This window comes from Hippopotamus amphibius, chromosome 17, assembly GCF_030028045.1.
Source record: "Hippopotamus amphibius kiboko isolate mHipAmp2 chromosome 17, mHipAmp2.hap2, whole genome shotgun sequence".
NCBI classification, from domain to species: domain Eukaryota; kingdom Metazoa; phylum Chordata; class Mammalia; order Artiodactyla; family Hippopotamidae; genus Hippopotamus; species Hippopotamus amphibius.
Genome location: NC_080202.1, coordinates 57,139,441 through 57,159,703, shown reverse-complemented (window position 1 = coordinate 57,159,703; position 20,263 = coordinate 57,139,441). Strand labels below are relative to the sequence as shown.

Below are 20,263 nucleotides of genomic sequence, written 5' to 3'. Positions count from 1 at the left end.
GCACTTTAACATCCTAGAATATCCATCAAGGTAAAACACACAAAATTTAACTACTCACCATCTGAATAAAACTATTTGATTTGGGACTTCCCTGGTGCAGCAGTGGTTGAGAATCTGCCTGCCAATGCAGGAGACGTGGGTTCGATCCCTGGTCCAGAAAGATTCCACGTGCCTCGGAGCAACTAAGCCCATGTGCCACAACTACTGAGCCGGTGCTCTAGAGCCTGAAAGCCACAACTGTTGAGCCCTTGAGCCACAACTACTGAAGCCCGAGGACCTAGAGCCCCTGCTCCACAACAAGAGAAGCCACTGCAATGAGAAGCCCACGAACTGCAATGAAAAGTAGCCCCTGCTCACCTCAACTAGAGAAAGCCTGTGTGCAGTAATGAAGACCCAATACAGCCAAAAAAATAATTTTTTTAAAAAATGTAGATTTAATAAAACTGATAAAAGTAATTTTAAAAAAAGTCACAAAAAAGAAGAATCACAGCCCTGAAATCCAGCCCCTTTGAGATAACTGTTACCTTTTAGGGGATCATTCAGAAAGAAGTCTATGTACTTAATAAGCAAATAGAAAGAGACAGCAACTTTCCCTAAATGGGCGCTTCCACACCTCCACCTCCTCTGGGTACAAAAAAGCCCCACAGGGTAGTGGTTAAGAACGTGGAATCTGGACTTAACCGGCGGGATCTGAATGTAAACTTAGGCAAGTTACTTAAGCCTCAGGTTCCCAATCAGTAAATTCAGGATAACAGCTTCAGTTTTAACAGGATTATTGTGAGGGTTAAAAGAAAATGCAAGTAAAATACTTAGCTTAGTGCACGGACATACTAAGAACTCAAAAAAGTAGATACATTTTCCCTTTTTAAAAGAGGATCCATACACACTTGTCTGAGCAACACATATTCTGTACTGATGCAATGTCACATCAACGGTAACATCTTCACAGTACCCCCACTTCACAGGTGCCATAATCTGTTTATGTAGCCCCCACTGATGGGCTACTTAAGGTTGTTTTTTTTTCTAATATGGGAATTCCATGGATTCGAAGATGCCTTTTTATACCTTTTAAAAATCTCAGAAGTGACATTTTATAATTTAATTGCAGAAATTTCTAGGTGGCACACAGATTCACTGAAATAAACATCCTTTTGTGTACATTTTAAAAAAAACCTGTTTATGAATTTTCTTAGACTGAACTCATAAAAGTGGAACTGCTGGTCATTTTACGGTCTAACATGTATCACCAAGCCACTGTTCAAAAAGACCAACTGTATTTGCACAAACCTCCACTGGCAGAAGGTGACAGTATTCATTTCCCCACACCCTGGCCAAGAGAGGGTGGGGTCAGTCTTTATCATCTTTGCTAACCTGAAAGGCGAAATGACCTTTTTTCCTCCTTCATTTCTTTTATTATTAACCTCAACTTACTTTAGACAGGATAGCCAACACGTCACTATGTAGAAGCAGTGCCCTAAGACAGCTGTCCATGCCTGGCAGGTGAGCAACTCAGGACAGCAGATAAGCTTGCATTTCTGGTTTACTCATCACCTGACAGTTAGCAGGGGCATTAATGCTGTAGGGGGGAGGACTGCAGCCAGGCCTAAGATCAAACCCCAGCTTTGCCTCCTACTACATGTGTGATCCTGAGCCTGTTACTTAACTTCTGCACTCATAAGATGGGGCAAATAATGTCAATCTTTTGATGCCCCAAATTAGAAATCATGTATAACTTCATGGCATACATCAAATGCTTCATAAATAGTAGCTATTCAATGATGACTTAACTATAATGGCTCACAGAGGTGAAAACTGAAGACCTCAAACGAACGGTGCATTTCCTTAGACATTTCTTTCTCCAAACAGGGATGACTGGTCTTCAGCCAGCAACCCCCTCCACCTGCAAAGGAGTCTTGTACAGGAACTGAAGGTTCATTCTTAGCACCTATTTGGAAACAGTTCACTCAGATGGCAGTGGGAGAAATTAATATAATGAAATGCAAACAAGTCATCTGTTGTAAGAGAACTCAAACTGTCCTCATTCTTAAAGATTAAACGCAATATTCTGAGTTCAGTTAACAACACTGATAATAATTCTCATCAATAGGCAAAGAAATACTTCAAAAAGTACACTGATACCAGTACTCTGAAATAGTGAAGAAAAAACCCCACCCCAATTTCTTATTTTTTAGGTTTCATAGTTCAAATACCTGAAATGAGACTCCTGTGATGAAATTCAGGTCTTAGAGCTGTTGTGAAAACTATAACCAATCACACCCTAGTTCACGTTCCCGGCTCTCAGGAGCACACACTATGGACATTCTTTACTCAGTTACACAGGAGACTTACTCAAATACCCCCAGCTGACAGGCAGAAATTCCGTTATTTTTTCTTTCCCTCAAAGCACCCTGTCCTTCATTCCTAGTCTCCCATAGCTGTGCAGGCACTTATCTTGCCATCTGATTAGTGCGACCCACCAGGCTGGGACTCCAGGCTTCTCTCCTTGCAATCCATTATACACACACGACACTTTTGTCCGCTAATAACCTTCAGAGGCTTAAGAACAAGATCAAACTCTTATTGGGTTTTTCTTACCTGGTTCCAAATCTACCTTATTTTCCACTCTGTCACAGCCTATAACCTTACTGTAGCATTCCTGTCTCAAACACTACAAGCACAGCCCGCACTCCTCCTTTTTGCTCACCTAGCCCTGTCCTGGTCATCATAAAGTCCAGTCCAGGTCACGCCTCTTCCACACAGCTTTCATGGACTTCAGCTCTTACCAATCTCTTCCTATCTAAATTACACTGGCAGTTTCAGTGTGTAACACAACTTCAGTATTCTATTAAATACCAGTTCAGCTCTAAGTACTAACAGCTGTGATCTTGGATAGATCATTAACCTCCATGGGCCACCATTTTCTCACCTGTAAAATAAGGAAGTCTTTTCCTGTTCTAAATATACTCTAATTTTACACACTGTCACATACTGTTTCACAAATTAACTTCACTTCTCTTATTTGATTTTAGGGTTCCTGAAGGGAGAAAGTACATCTTCTATTTCTCCCCCAACTCTCAAGGCAACCTACCCCAGGATGTGGCTCAAGCAGACACTCCGTAAATGTGACAGTGAAACAGGGTCATCAGTGCTGAACCCAAGACCTAATTCTAAAGCAGTTTAGGAAACTGGTAAAGGAAGTTCGTGCCAAACAGAGAAGATAGTGAGATAATCTACTGTTGTTTCTCTTCCAGAGACACAGGTCTGTCTTGATAGGAAATAAGAACCCAGCTCTAAAATGCAAAGAGCACAGGCTTGAGAGCTCAAAGCAGTCTCTTAATTCCTGTGCAGCATTGTCTGAAGTATCAATACATGCACAGAAGCCCCTAGGCAGCAGATGAAACTTTTAGGTAAGCTCAGCTGTTTTGTGTGCTCAAGGGCAGAGTATTCAGGGGCCTCGTTTTTTTCAGTGGAGAACCCCTGGGACTATCTCAAGGCTGTCCTACAATGGTGGGGAAATTTAGGTTCACTTCAGCCATGTAAGGCATGAAACTGCAAAAGAAGAGCAATTTCTTCCATTCCTATGCCCCAGCACCCTCCCTGCCCCTCCCCAAGAAAAACACAAGCTTTTATAAGAGGGAAATTAAAAAAGACAGGTGTATTGAAGCATTAAGTTCTATGTAAGGCCTCCAGTAAGATATTTTTAATTTGCTCTCTTTTCTCAGGGCAGTACAAGTCAATGTGTAGATAGAGAGTAAGCAAGTGATCTGCTGGAGGGCAGGAGTCAACATTCACCAGAAGTTAACCAGGAACTCCAAAACAGTGAGCGGATGCAATCCTTCTGAACTCTGGCCAGACGAAGAGGGCTGAGCCCCTTTCTATTTGATTATCTTCAAATAAAATGTATTCAATATCCATGTGCACATGTCCCTTTTATCAACAGAGGGTAAATACACCCCTATTTCAATCAAGGGAAACTGGTCAATGCTTTCCAGCCACTTCTAAACATGATTTGGCTCACAGCTATTATCTTAAAGAGTTTGCAAATCAAATCAGAGCCACTCAAAGGAAGCCAGTTACTCCTTGAATAATGAAAGAAGAAAATCCTGGCTTTTTTTTTTTTTTTAAAGAATAGTGCTTAAGACAAAGCAATGTCCCTCCTCTTCACTCAGCTGTTTCACAGAATTATGAGACAAAGGGCAACTACTGTATCGTCACTCTGTTTTTTTGGAGTAAAGCCACAAGATTACTAACAAACAGCTAACAGCCACCGTTCAAAAGCAATAATGGCATTATGACTTCACATGCCAGTTATCTGCCAAACTGGGAAGAACCAAATATATGTATTTTTCTCTCTCCCCAAAGAAAATCTGAAAGTAAATGTGAGCACTTTGATTCCCTTTCTCTCCCATCATAGTAATCTCTGGGCGGATGTTAAACAGTATCGTCCTCACTGCAGGAGGCCAAGAGGGATGTTCACACCTGCTCAAGAAGCGTACCCGTTTAAGGTGAACTTATAAAACGTACACAGTCCAAGACCAACTTCAGTGGTAGTAAACAGGGAGTTCTGGCCTAAAAATTCTTTAAAACAGGCCTCAAGTTCAGTTTTGTTTTGATTTGTTGCCTTAGGGTTAAATGTGCAACTGGATAGACTTAAAGAAACAATATGAACTTTCAGGCTGAAGTTTCAAGTTTCTAGGGTAAGCTTAATAGAGAAATCTAATTTGTATTTAAGTAAACAAACAAAACAAAAAAACAAAAAAACAAAAAACCCCAAGCTTGCCCCAAAGCATTTTTGTACAAGTGACAAATGTGGCTGAGTAGCCAATCTTTTTTTTTTCCCCTTTGAGTAGCCAATCTTTTTATGATATCAGGAGCAGGTTATCTGCTGAAAATAGTAATCACCTAAGACAACATCAAATTATCTCCTCTGTACATCAATGATACAGAGTAATTTAGTAGTCTAAGTTCTGTTTGCTCATTTCTAACTAAAGAAATAAAAACAGACGACGTATTTCTAAAACCTACAGCTGGTTCTGTCTGCTTTCTGAAGATTAATTTAGTGCTGAATTTGAGAATACCATCAAAAAGCTTGGCATCACAAAAACAGCTGAAAAGAACACACAGTTACCTTCTCCTTAAGGGGCTCATTATCACTTTCTATGAAGTACAACCTACATTTCTAACATTAAGAAAACTACTGTGCAGATAACTTCAGAGCAGAACTCTATGCCTCGGGCAGTGAGAGCAAAATAACTCTCCATAGGTCTGCAAAACTTAAAAACCAAAGTCACTAGTCTTTTTATAAAAAATCATAGTTCTGTATTTCCTCTTCTTCTTAAGATCCTAATAATTTCATTCAAGGGTAATAAATAAATGGATGGCAAATTCCAACGATCAGACTGAGGTTCACAGGAAAAAAGTAAAACTTGAGACACAGTGAAGACAAACAAACTTCAGGTTTTTCTCAGAGTTGATACTGTTCGATAACACCCACCCTTGTAAGAATAAATTACACATCCAAAAGGGCAAGCTGCTCCAGTCAATTGGGTAAACAACATAATTAACAAGTGCCAGGTGGAAGGCGAATCTCATGTAAAGAGTGGAGCTCAAAATGAGCTGCAAACTGTAAAACAGCTTATTTTTAAACTGTCAGCAGGTTTCTTTGGTGCAATTAGAGCTTAATATAGGGTAATTGCTCCTCAAGTTTCTTTTAAGAAAATCGAAATCTGACTTGTACAACAGCAAGTTGAACCTTGTTATTTAGAACTTCATTAGTTGTTTCACAAAGAATAAGAATACACTGAGGTTCTTTAATGAGTTTTGACATGTACTTCTAACCACCTCTCTGAACCAGGGGAAATTAATTTCTAACCTACTAGGATCACATTCCAGAATGAAAAAATATTTTGACTATGTAAAATAAGACTAATTGAGTGCTTTCACATAAATATTTCAAGTTTTGGTCTTTTTAAAAAAATCCTCTCGTTTTTTATAAAACTCTATAAGGTAACCCAATCTACTCACATACTTCCTTACTATAACCATACTGCTCTGACTTTACTTGAATTACCAATATCAACAAGCAAACAAAAATGCTGGAGGCATTCACACAAAGGCAGTTAAAGACCATACATCGCACCAACCTTCTGAAGTCATATTTGATATTCTACTCAGCATCCAGCTCTCGAAACCACCCAGGATGGTAAATGTTCAAAGTGGGCAATGAAAAAAGAGCCAAGCCCAGCTTCTTTGTGTGTTATCAGGGCAAAAGAAGGCAGGTGAGTACAAGGAAAGGCCGTCTCAGCATCTGCTGGGTATCGACACTTACCTTGAGAATGTCCCCTCTTTTGAAGCTCAGCTCGTCGTCTGCGGTGGCTTTGAAGTCATATTTGGCGATGGCTTCCATTCTGAGCGGGGCTCAGGGCTCAGCAGCCTGAAGTGGGGGGGAAGGGAGTCTTCCCTGCTGAAGCAACCCAGTGCTCTGGGCTCAGCCTCGCCTCTCTGCTGGGACTGGCTCCTGCACGCTGGGACACACAATGCCACCCTGAATCAGAAGAGCAATGACTGAGAGAAGTGGCCAGATCGAAGGCAGCCCCGCCCTGCCAGTCGGCCTGCCGTCCCAGCCCCCACGCCCCCTGGCTCGGCCAGGCTCGGCCCTCCTCCCTCCCTTCCAGGCAGGAGCCCTGGGCTCCTTCTTCCTCTTTTCAGCCTCAACCCCCAGGCGACTGACAGGCCTGCTGGCCAATGGCAGCGGCTGCTTGAGCTATTCCAGAACACACTTCCTCTTCCCTCCTGCTGGGTGTGCTTGGTGTACAGGAACCGGCTGGAGTCCCGATCCGTCTCCGCCTTTCCTCCCTCGCCCCTCACGCTCTTCTCTGGGCACGAAATGCAGTCCACCAAAAGAAAGGCCTCAGCCTGGGGATGCCACCCCACTCTTCTCAGTTATACAGGCCTCTCTCCCTCCTTTCTCCCTGCCAACCTTTCTGGGTTTTTGAAAATGTTGGGTCTCCTATCCACAGTCAAAAGCCAGCAATGTGGGCTTTGGTCCTGAGCTGCTTTAACTGTTCTCAGAAACTAACTCTTGATCTGCCCTAGGAAAGCGAGAGAAAGTGACCCTAGGAACTACTTTTTTATTGTTTGCTACTCTCAGCTCTCCCTCTCCACTTGCCAACCCTGCAATCTCGGCTGACCAGAAAAAGGATATCCAGCTCAGAGCCTTTGGTGGGTGGAGATCTGCTCTTGCATAAGGCTTCCTCTCCCTCGAAGACCCCCAAAAGACTTCAGGGGCCCCAACGGCCCTTGACATAGATGTCCAAGGTTCAACATTCCAGAAGTAGCCTCTGCATTATTTCTAACTAGCCTAAGGAGCAAGGCTGAAGTCCTAATCTACACTTAAAAGCAATACCTTTCTCAGAATCTGAGCTGCCAGGTATCTTGTCTGGGAGATGGTGCCAAAAAGCCAAACAGAAGCCTCTTACAGTTTCCCTGAGAACAGCCGCTTTTCTCGGAGCCAGGGGAGAACGAACCCCAACTGCATTTTGCAGGTAAAGATTCTGTAATAACCCTTAGGTAGTATACCAGCTGATGGTGAACCTGGCAGTACAGTCACTACGGAAGTAAAGGGTGAAGAGTCCGGAGTCCTGAATATGGGACATAAGCTAGACCTTTGCATAACTAAAGGAAAACGAAGCCCCATTCTTGTTTGGTCAGACACTGTTTTCATACAGGCCAAATAAAAGCAGAAACCAACACTGACACTGGCAGAATGGGGACAGATTATTTATAGTGACACCCTTTGGTGGATAATTACCACCTAGCAGAGAACTCATTTGAGGGGCACGAGTGATTATTACTCTTTTGTTCTGCAGTTAACAACTGGGGCATTAATCTAGCATAGCTGCAAAAGGACTAAGGAGTAAACCAGCTGGGAAGATGAAAATTAGAGGGAAAGAAGCATTACCAAGGAGGAAAGAATGACCCAGTAATAAAAAGCCGTTCAGTCAAGTTCTGAAGGCCAAACATTCCACTGCAGGTAAACTAATAAACTAAATCAAAGTTTATTCATTCTATCAGGCCTAACCTATGTTGTGCTCGCTCTATGAGAGGAAAGCAAAGAAAGAGTCCCAGCAAATATAAAATACAAAGATTAGTCTCAGAGTATTTTTGTGCATCCTTAAACACCCTTTACTTATACTTACCAGTTACTTTTTTTATCAAATGCATCGTATACATAATTTTAAAAGTCAGAGTATTGTGAAAAAGAGCAGTTCCCTACCCCAACACTCACAAGCAATCACCCTCAATTTTGTTTTTAGCTTTCTCTTTGTTTACTCACAATAGTTCTAAATGATATGCTTCTACTGCCGTTTCTTAATTTATTCCAGCCATCACCTATCATCTGAAAGATGAGGACCTAGCTGCTCCACCCCTGCCAATTTCGCCTTGCCCCATCCCAGTAATGCCACATATTCCGGTTTAAGCAGTAGTGATACATTGCAAAATAACGTATGATAACCAACCTTCCTTTCTAGTACAATCCTTCAATTTTTCCCCTCATTAATAACTGTTTCTCCTTTTTTGCCTACTTCCCGGTGTAAATTTTTTACAGCTGCTCCAGAAGCTCTGCTACATGCCTATCAATATTTTCCATACCATGACCTCCATTTATTTTCACTGGTCTCCAGGTCTGATTGTTGGGGCTATGTATCAATGATGGGAAGTTGAAGAATAATTGTGTAGATCCGAAAAAATTTAAAAGTTTCTTTTGTGAAAAACAGAAATCAGACAGAACCCCAAAGCACTGTCATTGTCAAGGTACTATGCAGTAACAGGGCATAAACTTCTGTGTCATTCAGGATTCCAGACAACGGCGGGGAGTGACTGAACAGCCAGACCATAAAAACCGAGGCAGTTTTCAACATTTGCTTTCCTTCTGTTACTCAACTTATCTACCACAGGTTTCCTAGAGAAAGCATAAACAGACTAACACTCTTGAAAACTGTTTCAAGTAACAATTGCTTTGTAAGATACAGTTTAACAGAAATGAAAACCAACCAATCAATACTTCTGTGGCTGTGTCAAATAAAAATTAGCATCTCTGAGAAAACTAGAGGTCAGCTTATTAGGCTATCCACAGAAAAGCACAGGCTAAAGAAATTCAAAAGGGTGTGTTTTCATTAAAGACGGAAAAAAATTCTATGACATACACCACACTAATTTAAAAAAAGAAAGAAGGAAAATCTGAAAGTGGACACAATGTATAATGATTTTAGCAGAGTAGACCCCTTGCTGTTCATTTCTGGAGAAAATGGGCTGGGAATACACAACACTGAAGCCTGTTGAGAGTTGTGTCTGAACTGTTACCAGCACACACCCTGCAGCCCATCAAAAGCAGAGAATTTTAACAAGACAAGTAGTGTAGCTTCAATTGTTCATTTAAAGGAATATGCACTCTATCCTAAACTGCAGTCTCCTAAAGATACCTGTAAGATTTCATTTTCTCTCTTCTTCCCAAAATTCACAGAAAATAAAATACATGACACTTTACTGGGCCAGTACAGCTTAGTGTTAAGCCTGCATGGCTTGCAAAGACAGGTTGACTCCAGGTTCAAGTAATGACCTTGATGCTTACCAGCTGTAATTTTGGGCAAGGCTTTTAAGCAAGCCTCAGTTTTCTCATCTGTAAAATGGGGATAATATTGAGCATTAAATTAGGTAATATAGATAATAGACATACATGAAGCACTTTGGACAGAGCCTGACATTAAGTCACTCAAAATAAGTTAAAATGTGACTCTACTTAAAACATATCAGGTGTTTATCTTCATTATTAAAAACTGCTAATTAGGGGCTCACACTGCCATGGCTCAGGTTCAGTTCCTGGTCAGGGAACTGAGATTCCCCCAAGCTGCATGGCACAGCCAAAAAACACCCCCCAAAACCCAAAACCAAATGGAAAATTAGAACAATGAGATTTCTGATTTCACCTAATTGTCAAATTTTTAAAAGATTTATAACATCCAGTCTCTGTAATACTATGCATAAAGAGATTCTCAGACTCTTTACTCTGTCCAGCGTTTATTAATTTAACATTCTGAACAGCTACTATATGCCTAACAATATCCTGGGTACTGGATTATAATAAAATCACCACAGAGGCCACACTCTAGCAGGGAATTAATTAGTTCAATCTTTTTGCAGAGTAATTTAACAGCATCTATTGACAACTTTAAAATACATACCCTTGGACAAGCAATACCACGTCCCAGTTTTATCTCACTAAAATAGTAACACAAATACCATGTGCAAAATACATATATTCCTGATGAATATCCATGAGCATAACTAAGAAATGTCTTTCTGTATCAGCACCAAGATACATTACTATCAAGTTTTCAAAAAAAAAAAAAAACCTGCAGAAAAATTAGTTTATCCCATTTCCATAAATAATACATGTGTGTACTAAAAAAAAAAGATTCAAAAGGTTAACAATGATTATCTCTGGAAGTGAGATCACAGAATATTTTTACTTTCTGTACCCATACACCTCAATTGTATTTTCATTGTTTTTACCATAAGTATGTATTGCTTTTGCAGTCAGAAAAAAACAAAAAACAAAATCTTACTAATGCTCTGGAGTTAGATCCGGATTCAACTATCACTTTATCGCTTACTAACTCGGCGGGCAACACTGGAGAAATAACGTATAACCCCTAGTGTCCCTCAGCTGGAAAATGGGGAAAAATAACAGCGTTTACACCTTATAAGGTCATTTTGCTAATTAAAAGAGCACCTGCAAAGGCTGAGTTCCCGGCATAAAGTGCTAAGAGGTATTAACTAGCATCACCTGTACCTCTTCAAATATCGGTCCCCATGTTCTCAGTAAATCTAAAACTTCCATCTACAAACAGACTCAGAGGAACGCTCTGGAAGGCAAATTAACGGTCCTATTAAGTATAAACTCTAAAATTAAATAGTTCCAAATCAAGTCCTAACTGCTCAAATATTCACACATATAAAACTAATCACACCTATAGTCACTTATTCTATTAGACTTTTAAATATTTACTCTGCATATACAGAAAGTGTATCTTTGAGTAAGTTAAAGCCACATTTCAGCCTCATGAATTTACGGATGCATCCTGTAACAGTTTTGGTCCTTGGACCAGCTAAATCAAAATCAACCCATTCAGGGACTGATTTACTGTGAGGTACCTTCTGGAGTTCTGCAATGTAGTGGCCTTAGGCCCAGAACCTAATTCTAAATGAGATTTACAGGTAATTCTTATGCATGCTAAATCACTGCTGTACTGTAAGGGTGCCTTGATCAGGTTTTAAACTTCACATCTCTGACAAAGAACTACAATGTCTTTGCATAAAATGAAAATAATACATATTCATTTGGCACAACTGGGAAAAAACTAACTGTGACAAATAAAACCAAAGGCTCTCAATGGCTGTTAAGGAGTGCCAGAAAGTTCTTCTGAATTAAGCAAGTAACCACCAATATTAATTTCTCTCAGGAGAGAACGGTGGGTCTCTACTCTGTATTACTTCATTTCTCCAAAATCTATTACTCTTCTGTTTTAAGTAACAATTAGAAGTGTTGTTGCATAACGTGCAACATAACAGGAATTACTGAGAAAAATCTCTAAATACCACCAACAGTAGTATTTACTAATAGTAGGACTTCCCTGGTGGTGCAGTGGTTAAGAATCCGCCTGCCAATGCAGGGGACACCGGTTTGAGCCCTGGTTTGAGCCCTGGTCCGGGAAGATCCCACATGACACGGAGCAACAACTACCACATGACGCATGCCACAACTACCGAGCCTGTGCTCCAGAGCCCGCAAACCACAACTACTGAGCCCATGTGCCACAACTACTGAAGCCCATGCGACTAGAGTCCGTGCTCTGCAGCAAGAGAAGCCACCGTGCTAAGAAGCCCGCGCACTGCAACAAGGAGTAGCCCCCAGATCACCGCAACTAGAGGAAGTCCGCCCGCAGCAACGAAGACCCAACACAGACAAAAATAAATTAATTTCAAAAATAAATAAATAAAACCTAATAGTAGTCCCTCAAATCTGAATACACTGGCTGAAAAAGTAAACTCCCTAAAGCATTTAAATTCTTTCTTTTAGTATCAAAGAAAGCTGATTACAAGAATTAACCTTTTTAAATTTTGGGATTCAGAAAATTCTGAACAAAGGAAGAGGCAACAGAACAAAGTTGTTTTTCTGTCAAAAAAACCAAAAAACCAAAAAACCAACAACAATAACAAAGAAGGCTGATTATAACAGATGCAGGAAAAGACACCTGATCTTAAAAGCCTGGTAAAGAATACATTAGTACTATTACAATGGGCAAACTTTAATTCATCAATGGTCTAAATAAATTCTAGTCCTTTCAATGTTTCAAGCTATCTTAATGCTACTGTAATTTAGGGCTATGGTTGGTTTTCGTTTTTAACATTCACCAGCCCTCCTAAAAGCCAAAAAGAAGTCACAAAGGCCCCCAAGTGACCCAATCTTCCTTACTAACATAAAAGAGACATAGAAAGAAAAGTATGAGCAGGCCCAAAAACGTGATCTAAAACTGAAGAAAACAGCGAAAACAGAAAAAATACAAGCAACCTACACTTGTGACCTAGCGGCAGTATTGATTACTTAGGGCTTGAATTCAATCCTTTGAGCCTCCCAGTTCCCAGGGGGAGAACTTAAGTCTCCATGGCTCTCTAGCAACCCTTCTGGCTGACTGAAGGAACACAGTGGACGCTCAAAAGTAAAGGATAAAGCAGGAAGGACGGCATCTTCCCGGGAGAGAAACGGGATCTTTAAATGAGAGAGAAAACGAATGGTGCCAAAGAGCCGAAACCTCGAAAAATTATGCCACAGAGGGGACAATAAGGAGGAAGGGGAAGTAGATGAGAAAAAAAAAAAGGGGGGGGGGGGCCCGGCAAGTGACTTGCATTATACGAATAAGCATTTAGTGTCCGCGGAGGAATGTAGAGACATAGAAAGGGAAGGCGGCAACTGGGAAGCACAACTTCGGCACCAGAAAGCCGAAGAGGCTCGAGCTAATTCCTCTCATGCGTCTTTTCCACCTTTCCTGTACCAAAAGACAGACCGCCAGGGCACTTCGACTCCTCTGCAAATTATACTCTTAGTGCATCTGAAGCCAGCCTAGGGTAACTCCCTACATAAGCTGTAACTTATACGGCTCACGATCATATACACGGAGAGCGCTGCAAGTGAAAAATACCAGTGATTCCCTCCCCTCTCTCACTGAAATCTTTCCTCGGAGCATTCCAATCAACTGCTGCTTATTTTCCTTGACAAATGTTTTTCAGAGCGTAGTCGGGGGGGGGGGGGGGGGGGAGAGAGAGAAGAGAGCCAGACAGAAGCAAAGGCATCTCGACTGGCTCCGGTAGCGAACGTCCTCATTCACAGTATTAACAGAGTTGGTGGGTTTCCACCCAAAATTCGGCCCCCCAACACCATGCGATGGTGACGTGGTGACCGTGCAGGTCGGGGGAGCATCGATCACCACACTCGCAGCCCGCTGCGAGTCCCCCGCCTCCCGGGCCAAGTCAGACTGACTCACAGAACGAGTACCCTGTGCTCCCGGGCTTCTCTCGGGGCCCTTCTGCGCAAACCCTCACGAAAAAGGCACGAGGTTTAACGAGGAGCTCCCGGCCCCTTGCCCCGGGGTCCGGAGCTCTGTCCCGAGCCAAGGGTCTGGGGAGGAACGGTTCCCAGGAAGGAAGCGCCCCAAAAGGGGAAACGTGGAGCCCAGAGCCCGGACACCCCACTCCCCGCCCCGCGCCGCGTTGCGCCCACCTCCAGGCCCCGCAGCCCTCGGTACGCAGGGCCCGGGCCCCCCGGGCCGACTCCCGCTGAGGAGCGGGGAGGAAGGGGCACCGCACCAGCGCCGCCCGCCGCCGCCCGCCGCCGCCCGCCGCACTCACCGTGGCGCAGCTGCTCCGCTCCGCGCCCGGCCGGCCCCTCCGCAGCGGTGCGAGCGGCCGCCGACCCCGCTGCTGCTCCCCGAGAGCAGCGCCCGTTCCCGCCGCCGTCACCGCCACAGTCTTCGTCGTCGTCGTCGTCTTCGCCGCCGCCGCCGCCGCCGTCCGGTAGCTGAAGCAGCACAGCCGCCTCGCTTCCGCTCCTCGTCGAGATCCCGCGAGAACTTCCCCGCTCAGCCCCGCCCCGCCCCGCCCCGCCCCCGCGAGACTTCCCCTGGCGGAAAGGCCCGGAGCGCAAGCGCTCCTCCTCCGCCAGCCCCCGCAGGTAGACCGGCGACAGGCCAGAGCGCAGGCGCCAGGCCGCCCCGCAGCAGGTGGCACCGGCAGGGCTCCGCCCCCAGGTCGCTGTAACCCCCTCGGTGCCAGAGCGGGTAAATTAGAGCTCAGCCCTGAGGGAGTAATTCTTATCCACGGCCTAATCACTTCCTCTCCCCTTCCACCTAACCGAGGCAATGTGGCTGGGGGGAGAAGGGGGAAAGCTCCCTCCAGCGTGAAGCACTCCAAGAGGACCAGGTCTTGAAGTATTTGAGAATCCGGTCCGGACAAACTCTGCAGTATTAGATGAATTAACATAGTCGCTCATAGATTGAATCAAGTGCCTAATACATGCTGAGCAATGTGCTAAGTATAAAAGGTACGACGACGAACAGAAGTCCTGGCCTTCAAGGAACTGAGGGTCTAGATTCTAGACTCTAGAGGAGTGGAAGAAAAGTAAACAAATTATACCATAGGTACTGTTAGACTTATTTGGAGAATGCTGGGAATCTAAAAAGATGGGGGGGGGGGAATGTTGCTACTCTGCCCATGTTAGAAAAGCCTTCCCAGAGAAGGTTGATGTGGTGACGTCTGAGCCAAGTCTTGGAGGATGTGTAGGAGTTCGCCGGAAAAGCCGGGGTAAGGGCATTCCAGGTAAAGGGAACAGCACACGCATGTACAAAGGAGTGGAGGCCCGGGAGTCGTGTTTCGTGCAATGCTAAGCAGTTAGATTCGCAACCCAGGAGTCGCAGAAGATGAGACTTGTAGGAGGAACTCTTATTTTTCAATTCCAAAAGCTCTTTCCAGTTAAAGGAGAGAACAGAGCATCTAATGGTGATGTGCTTCCTTGACGCCAAAAAAAATAGCTAGAGGTGAGAATAACCAAACATCTGATTTTATAGAGAAAACAAGCCCATTGAAATAGGAGAATGAATTGTTCTTTCACGTCAGCTGCATGCAAGCCACTGTGCAGGGTGATAGATGAACCCGACAAAGCCTCTGCTTTTGGCAGTTTGTCATCTAGAGGGGAGTTGCCTAGTCTGCAAGGCAAAACAGTTGCCCTAAGTGCCACTGAACCACATATAGGACGGCAGAGGAGGGAGCCAGTTACTTGGTGCTCAGGGAATCAGGGAGGACTTGATGTTTGAACTGCAACATGAAAGCAGGGAGGAAAGAGTGATGAAATTAGCCAATATTTCAGATTGGCCAGAGTCTAGGATTTAGGGGGAGGAATAATGAGAGGCAAGGCCAAGATGTACAGTTTAGTGTTCGTTGACAAGTAACAACCTCTGAAGGTTTTTGAGCAAGAGATGTCTGATATGCAGTGAAAATAACAAGAGAACCATCTATTTACCACCCGATATATACTAAAGTCATAGTGTTTCTACAGTGGATAATATTCCTATTTTACAGACTGGGAAACTGAGGCTTAAAGCAGTTAGAAACTTACCACAGGAAACCCAAATATAGTAGATCCAAGATTTGAACCTAGACCTGTCTTGTTCTGAAACTGGTATTTTTCACCCACTTTGATACTTTGTTCTAGAATGGTGGCCAAAAAAAAAAAAAAAATAGAAATGAAAGGGAAGGGAAGGACTTAGCTGCTGAGCAGAGAGGAGGAGGAAGTGAGGGAAGAGTTGCCATTTTTGTTTTGAGTGGAGAGAACAGCTCCTACATGCCGCAACTGAAGGTCTGCATGCCACAGCTAAAAGATCTCACATGCTGTAACTAAAACCTGGCGCAGCCAAAGGCATAAATATTTTTAAAAAAGAGGAGGAGCTGACTGGGCAGGAGGTGGGGAGGCAGGGCATGTACAGGGAAGGGACAGGTAAGAAGATGATGATGCCCCAGTCTGGGAAATGTACAGTTCATTCCAGGAGACATGTAGGTAGAAATATCTAGTACACTGTCCAAAAGCTCATTGCATTCATTCTTCCTCTCCACAGCATTAGCTGAGCATCTAATCTGGAGAGAGCAGGATAACCTGTCACAGGGCTCGCAGTCTGAAAGGGAAGACATACGTCTGAGACTATAACATTCTCAGGACTGGCAGCTTTGAGAGCACACAGCAGGAGATCTGACCTAGTCCAGGATCAGAGAAGACTGAGGAGGGAGATTTAAACTGAGACTGTTAGCCTGAGAGGAAAAGAGTGTTCCAGGAGAGGGTACAGCATGTGCAAAGGCCAGACAGTAAGAGAGAACTCCAGGAAGCCATTTACATTGGGATGAAGAATAATGTGGCACATAGGCGAAGCATTTGGAGAGGGGCATGCTGGGCCTTTCCTGTGCTGCTAAAAACTAGGGACCTGGGACTTCCCTGGTGGCACAGTGGTTAAGAATCCACCAATGCAGGGGACACAGGTTTGATCCCTAGTCCAGGAAGATCCCACATGCCATGGAGCAACTAAGCCTGTGCACCACAACTACTGAGCCTGTACTCTAGAGCCCGGGAGCCACAACTGCTGAAGCCCTTGCGCCTAGAGCCCGTGCTCCACAAGAGAAGCCACCTCAATGAGGAGCCCGTGCACCGCAACGAAGAGTAGCCCCTGCGTACCACAACTAGAGAAAGTCCGCTTGTAGCAATAAAGACCCAACACAGCCAATAAATAATGTAATTAATTAAAAAAAAAAAGAAAACGATGGACCTGAGGGAATTCGCTGGCAGTCCAGTGGTTAGGACTCCGAGCTTCCCATGCATCCGGCACAGGTTCCTTCCCTGGTTGGGGAACTAAGATCCCGCATGCCACTTGATACTATGAGATACTGAAGCAGGGGTGGGTTGTGGTCAGATTTTCATCTTCAAAATACATTCTTACTCTCACTGCAGAGTGGAAAATAGATTGGAACTAAGCTGTTTATCATCTACAAGATAATGTCCAAAGACCTGTGCAAGACCCTTGTGGATCCGGCCCCTGCCTGCCAGCCCCAACTCCCTAGGTCCCCAGCCAACACACTCCACCAATAGTAAACCACTGTGGTTTCCGGGAGGTGCCCTGATCTTTTGAGTGTCCGTGTCTTTGCACATGCAGTTTCCTCTGCTCAGTTGGTCTTCTCCCCTTTCTTTAGGCCCCCAAGTCGGTTTTAGGGTTTCTTCCTCAAAATTCCCACTGGACCTCCAATCTCACTGCAGCATAATGGTTTGTGCACTGACCCCCCCTCCCCCCACCAAATGCTTTACAAGCTCCCAAACAGGACCACACCTTCTCACAATTGTATTCCCAGCTCCCAGCACAGTGTGTGGAGTGAATTAATGGATGGATGGAGGGATGAATAAATACCGGAGGCTGACTAGGGATAAAGATGTGGCTGCCTTTCTGTGCAAATGTGATATTTGAAGCTAAGGAAGTGGGTGAGATCTCAGAAGAGACTAGATACCTAAGAGAACAGAAAAAAAAAATGCGCTTCCTTTTGAAATTGGTAAAACAGACTCTGAGTATGTCTATGTAAAAATATATGCCTACGGGCCAGATTTTTGTTGTTGTTCTTGTTGTTCTTTTTTCTTTTTGGGGGGGCCAGATTTGGAAGGGAACATTTAAAAGTAAAAATAGTTGTGCTGAAATGAAGCGATTGTGGATGACTTAAAAAAAAAAAATTCAACATTTGTTACACTGTCTCCTCGATGAAAAAGTCCTCTCTACAGACAGAGACTCAGAAACTTGAGAGAATGTTGCCCCAGATCATGTTGCAGAGAAAAAAATCCACACTAGAAGCAGTAATATTTAGAATGTGTGTTAAATGGCAAAAAGAAATCGGAGCGAGAGGCAAATGGTGCGATGCTGGCCACACCCTGGTATGAAAAGCTGCTGCAACTGTAGCAAAACTTGCTAATTACAAATTGGCCACATCAGTCGCTTTGGAATGCACAAATTAATCACCACGACGTCTCTCTTTTCTGTTGGGGTTTGCGGTTGTTTTTAGTCGTCGGAAAGGGTTTCTCACTTTGCTTTCTGTCAGTTGTGGTGCTGCCGCCTGCCGGTCAGAACTGGACACTGCCCTGGCTTTGACTGAACCTTCAAAGCCCATCTCAGGCACCTCCTCTGAGCCCACTTTTCTGAGTTTCTCTTTAGTGGGAAAGAGAAAGAACCGGGCAGCCAGTGACAACAAAAAATGGTCATTGAAATTCTACTCCCACCTGCTCAATTGATCTTGGAAGTTCTCATCTTAGAATTTCCTCTGCTCTAGTTGTGAGCCAAGGCTGCACACACACCTCTCAGGCTTCGAGGGTGGCCTCTGATGCTGAGCCTACACCACTGGGACACCAAGACCTGTGACTTCCCTTGCTCGACCTCCCTGACTCCATTTCCATCACCCGACCTGGTCCGCACACCACCATCCTTCCCCGGGGGGCTCACCTATCATCCTGCCTCCTTCGAAGTCACTACTTACATGGCAGCCAGAATGGGCCTTCTGAAATACAAATCGAATCAGGGGTCGCAGAGAAGGTCCTTCACACGCCCCATATGGCCTTCGTGGCTGGCCCCTGCCAGCAGCTCCAGCCTCAGCCCTTTCAACTCTTCCATCTCTACTCCTCTGGATGACTTGCAGCTTCCTGAATGACTCTACAATTCTCTTGCTCTAAGGTTTTGTGCATACTGGGCCTTTGGGCTGGAACGCCTCCTCTCCCTGCCTTCCCTGCCATCACCTGGCTCCTGTCTGTCCTCTAAATCTCAACGCAGTGCCACCTCCACCAGGAAGCCTCTCATGATGCTCTGGTCCGTCCAATGCATTCTCATAGCACCCTTGGCAGCTCCACCATTCCTGTCTTCATAAGACCATAGGTGAGCCATTTACGAGTACTTACTTGTCCTTCTCCCCTTTTAGACCATGAGTTCCTCAAGGAGAGGGACCATGTCTTGTTTTCTTGGCTCCTCATATCTAGTCTAATGCCTGTGTAGGTGAAAAATATTGTGTCATATCAGTAAACAAAGGATGTTGCAGCCATCAAGCCATCACATTATATCCGCCCCGAGGGTGAGCCCTGAAGGAAATCAGGATGGAGACAAACTGGGCTGCCCACTGCCAAGCCCTCAGCTACTGCAGTCACCCCCAGTGTGCACCCTGAGGGAACTCAGGATGGAGAAAAGCGGGATACTGGCCCCAGATAGTTAAGGTACATTTCCAAGGGATGATTTCAGTAAAGCCAGACTCTTGCATCTTCCCACAGGTGGAAAAGTGCTAAATTTCTTAACTTGTGATATCTGGTTTTCTTTAATTAACAGGAATCTTTTGATGTTCCCACAACCTGGTCTTTGTTGCAAGAACTCCTATGTATCTTGGCTCCCCCTTTGTCTCTTTGCAGCAGTCCCTCAGAGTGATCTGAGAGTCCTGTCTCCTGGGCTTGAAGTCCTCAGAATGTCTGCTGAATAAAACATAATTCTTTCCTTTAGGTTGTGCATTTTTTTTCAGTCGACACCTGATAATTAATGTTTAGGGGCCAAATGACAGGCTGGCTTAAGGCATGGTAGGAGGATAGAAGGAGCTTTAAAGAAGGTAAATGCATACACCTGAAACTAATATAACATTGCAAATCAACTATACTCCAATAAAATTAAAAAAAAAAAAAAAAGAAGGTAAATGGAAACAAGGGAGAGAAAGAGTAGATAAGAGAGGCTGAGGGGCTTCCTAGGGGGAGCAGTGGTTGAGAATCCGCCTGTCAGTGCAGGGGAGACAGGTTCGATCCCTGCTCCAGGAAGATCCCACATGCCGCTTGGAGCAACTAAGCCCGTGCGTCACAACTATTGAGCCTGCGCTTTAGAGCCTGTGAGCCACAACTATTGAGCCCACGTGCTTCAACTACTGAAGCCCATGCGCCTAGAGCCCGTGCTCCGCAACAAGAGAAGCCACGTTAATAAGGAGCCCGCGCACCACAATGAAGAGTAGCCCCCACTCACCACAACCAAAAAGAAAGCCGGCGCACAGCAAAAAAAAAGACCCAACACAGCCAATAAAATAATAAATTAATTAATTAAAAAAAAGAGAGACTGAA

At 44.2% G+C, this 20,263-nt stretch overlaps 2 protein-coding genes across 3 annotated transcripts in view; both read right to left on the bottom strand.

Moving 5' to 3' along the window:
• GRB2 (growth factor receptor bound protein 2) overlaps positions 1–14,102 on the bottom strand; it is a 64,682-nt gene extending 50,580 nt beyond the window's left edge. The window contains exons 1-2 of one of the 2 annotated variants that reach the window (XM_057715123.1): positions 13,966–14,102; positions 6,329–6,544 (exon numbers count right to left, since the gene is read on the bottom strand). In XM_057715123.1, the coding sequence (XP_057571106.1) occupies positions 6,329–6,406 (78 nt within the window). In that variant the 5' untranslated portion in view covers positions 6,407–6,544; positions 13,966–14,102. The remainder of the gene's footprint in view (positions 1–6,328; positions 6,545–13,965) is intronic. The other variant, XM_057715124.1, reaches the window with a different exon arrangement.
• On the bottom strand, positions 10,713–18,636 carry LOC130839643 (spidroin-1-like). Its single transcript, XM_057713871.1, has 4 exons — positions 18,630–18,636; positions 13,838–14,367; positions 13,496–13,643; positions 10,713–10,726 (listed from the first exon to the last, which is right to left on the bottom strand). The coding sequence occupies exons 1-4, from the start codon at positions 18,634–18,636 to the stop codon at positions 10,713–10,715; spliced, it is 699 nt and encodes a 232-aa protein (XP_057569854.1).
• Positions 18,637–20,263: the final 1,627 nt, after the last annotated feature.

Excerpts from the sequence above, each read along its gene's own strand:
- LOC130839643 (XM_057713871.1), bottom strand. Across the intron at positions 13,644-13,837 it reads GAGGGCTGCGGGGCCTGGAG|AAGGGCCCCGAGAGAAGCCC; the intron begins GTGGGCGCAACG and ends GGGTTTGCGCAG.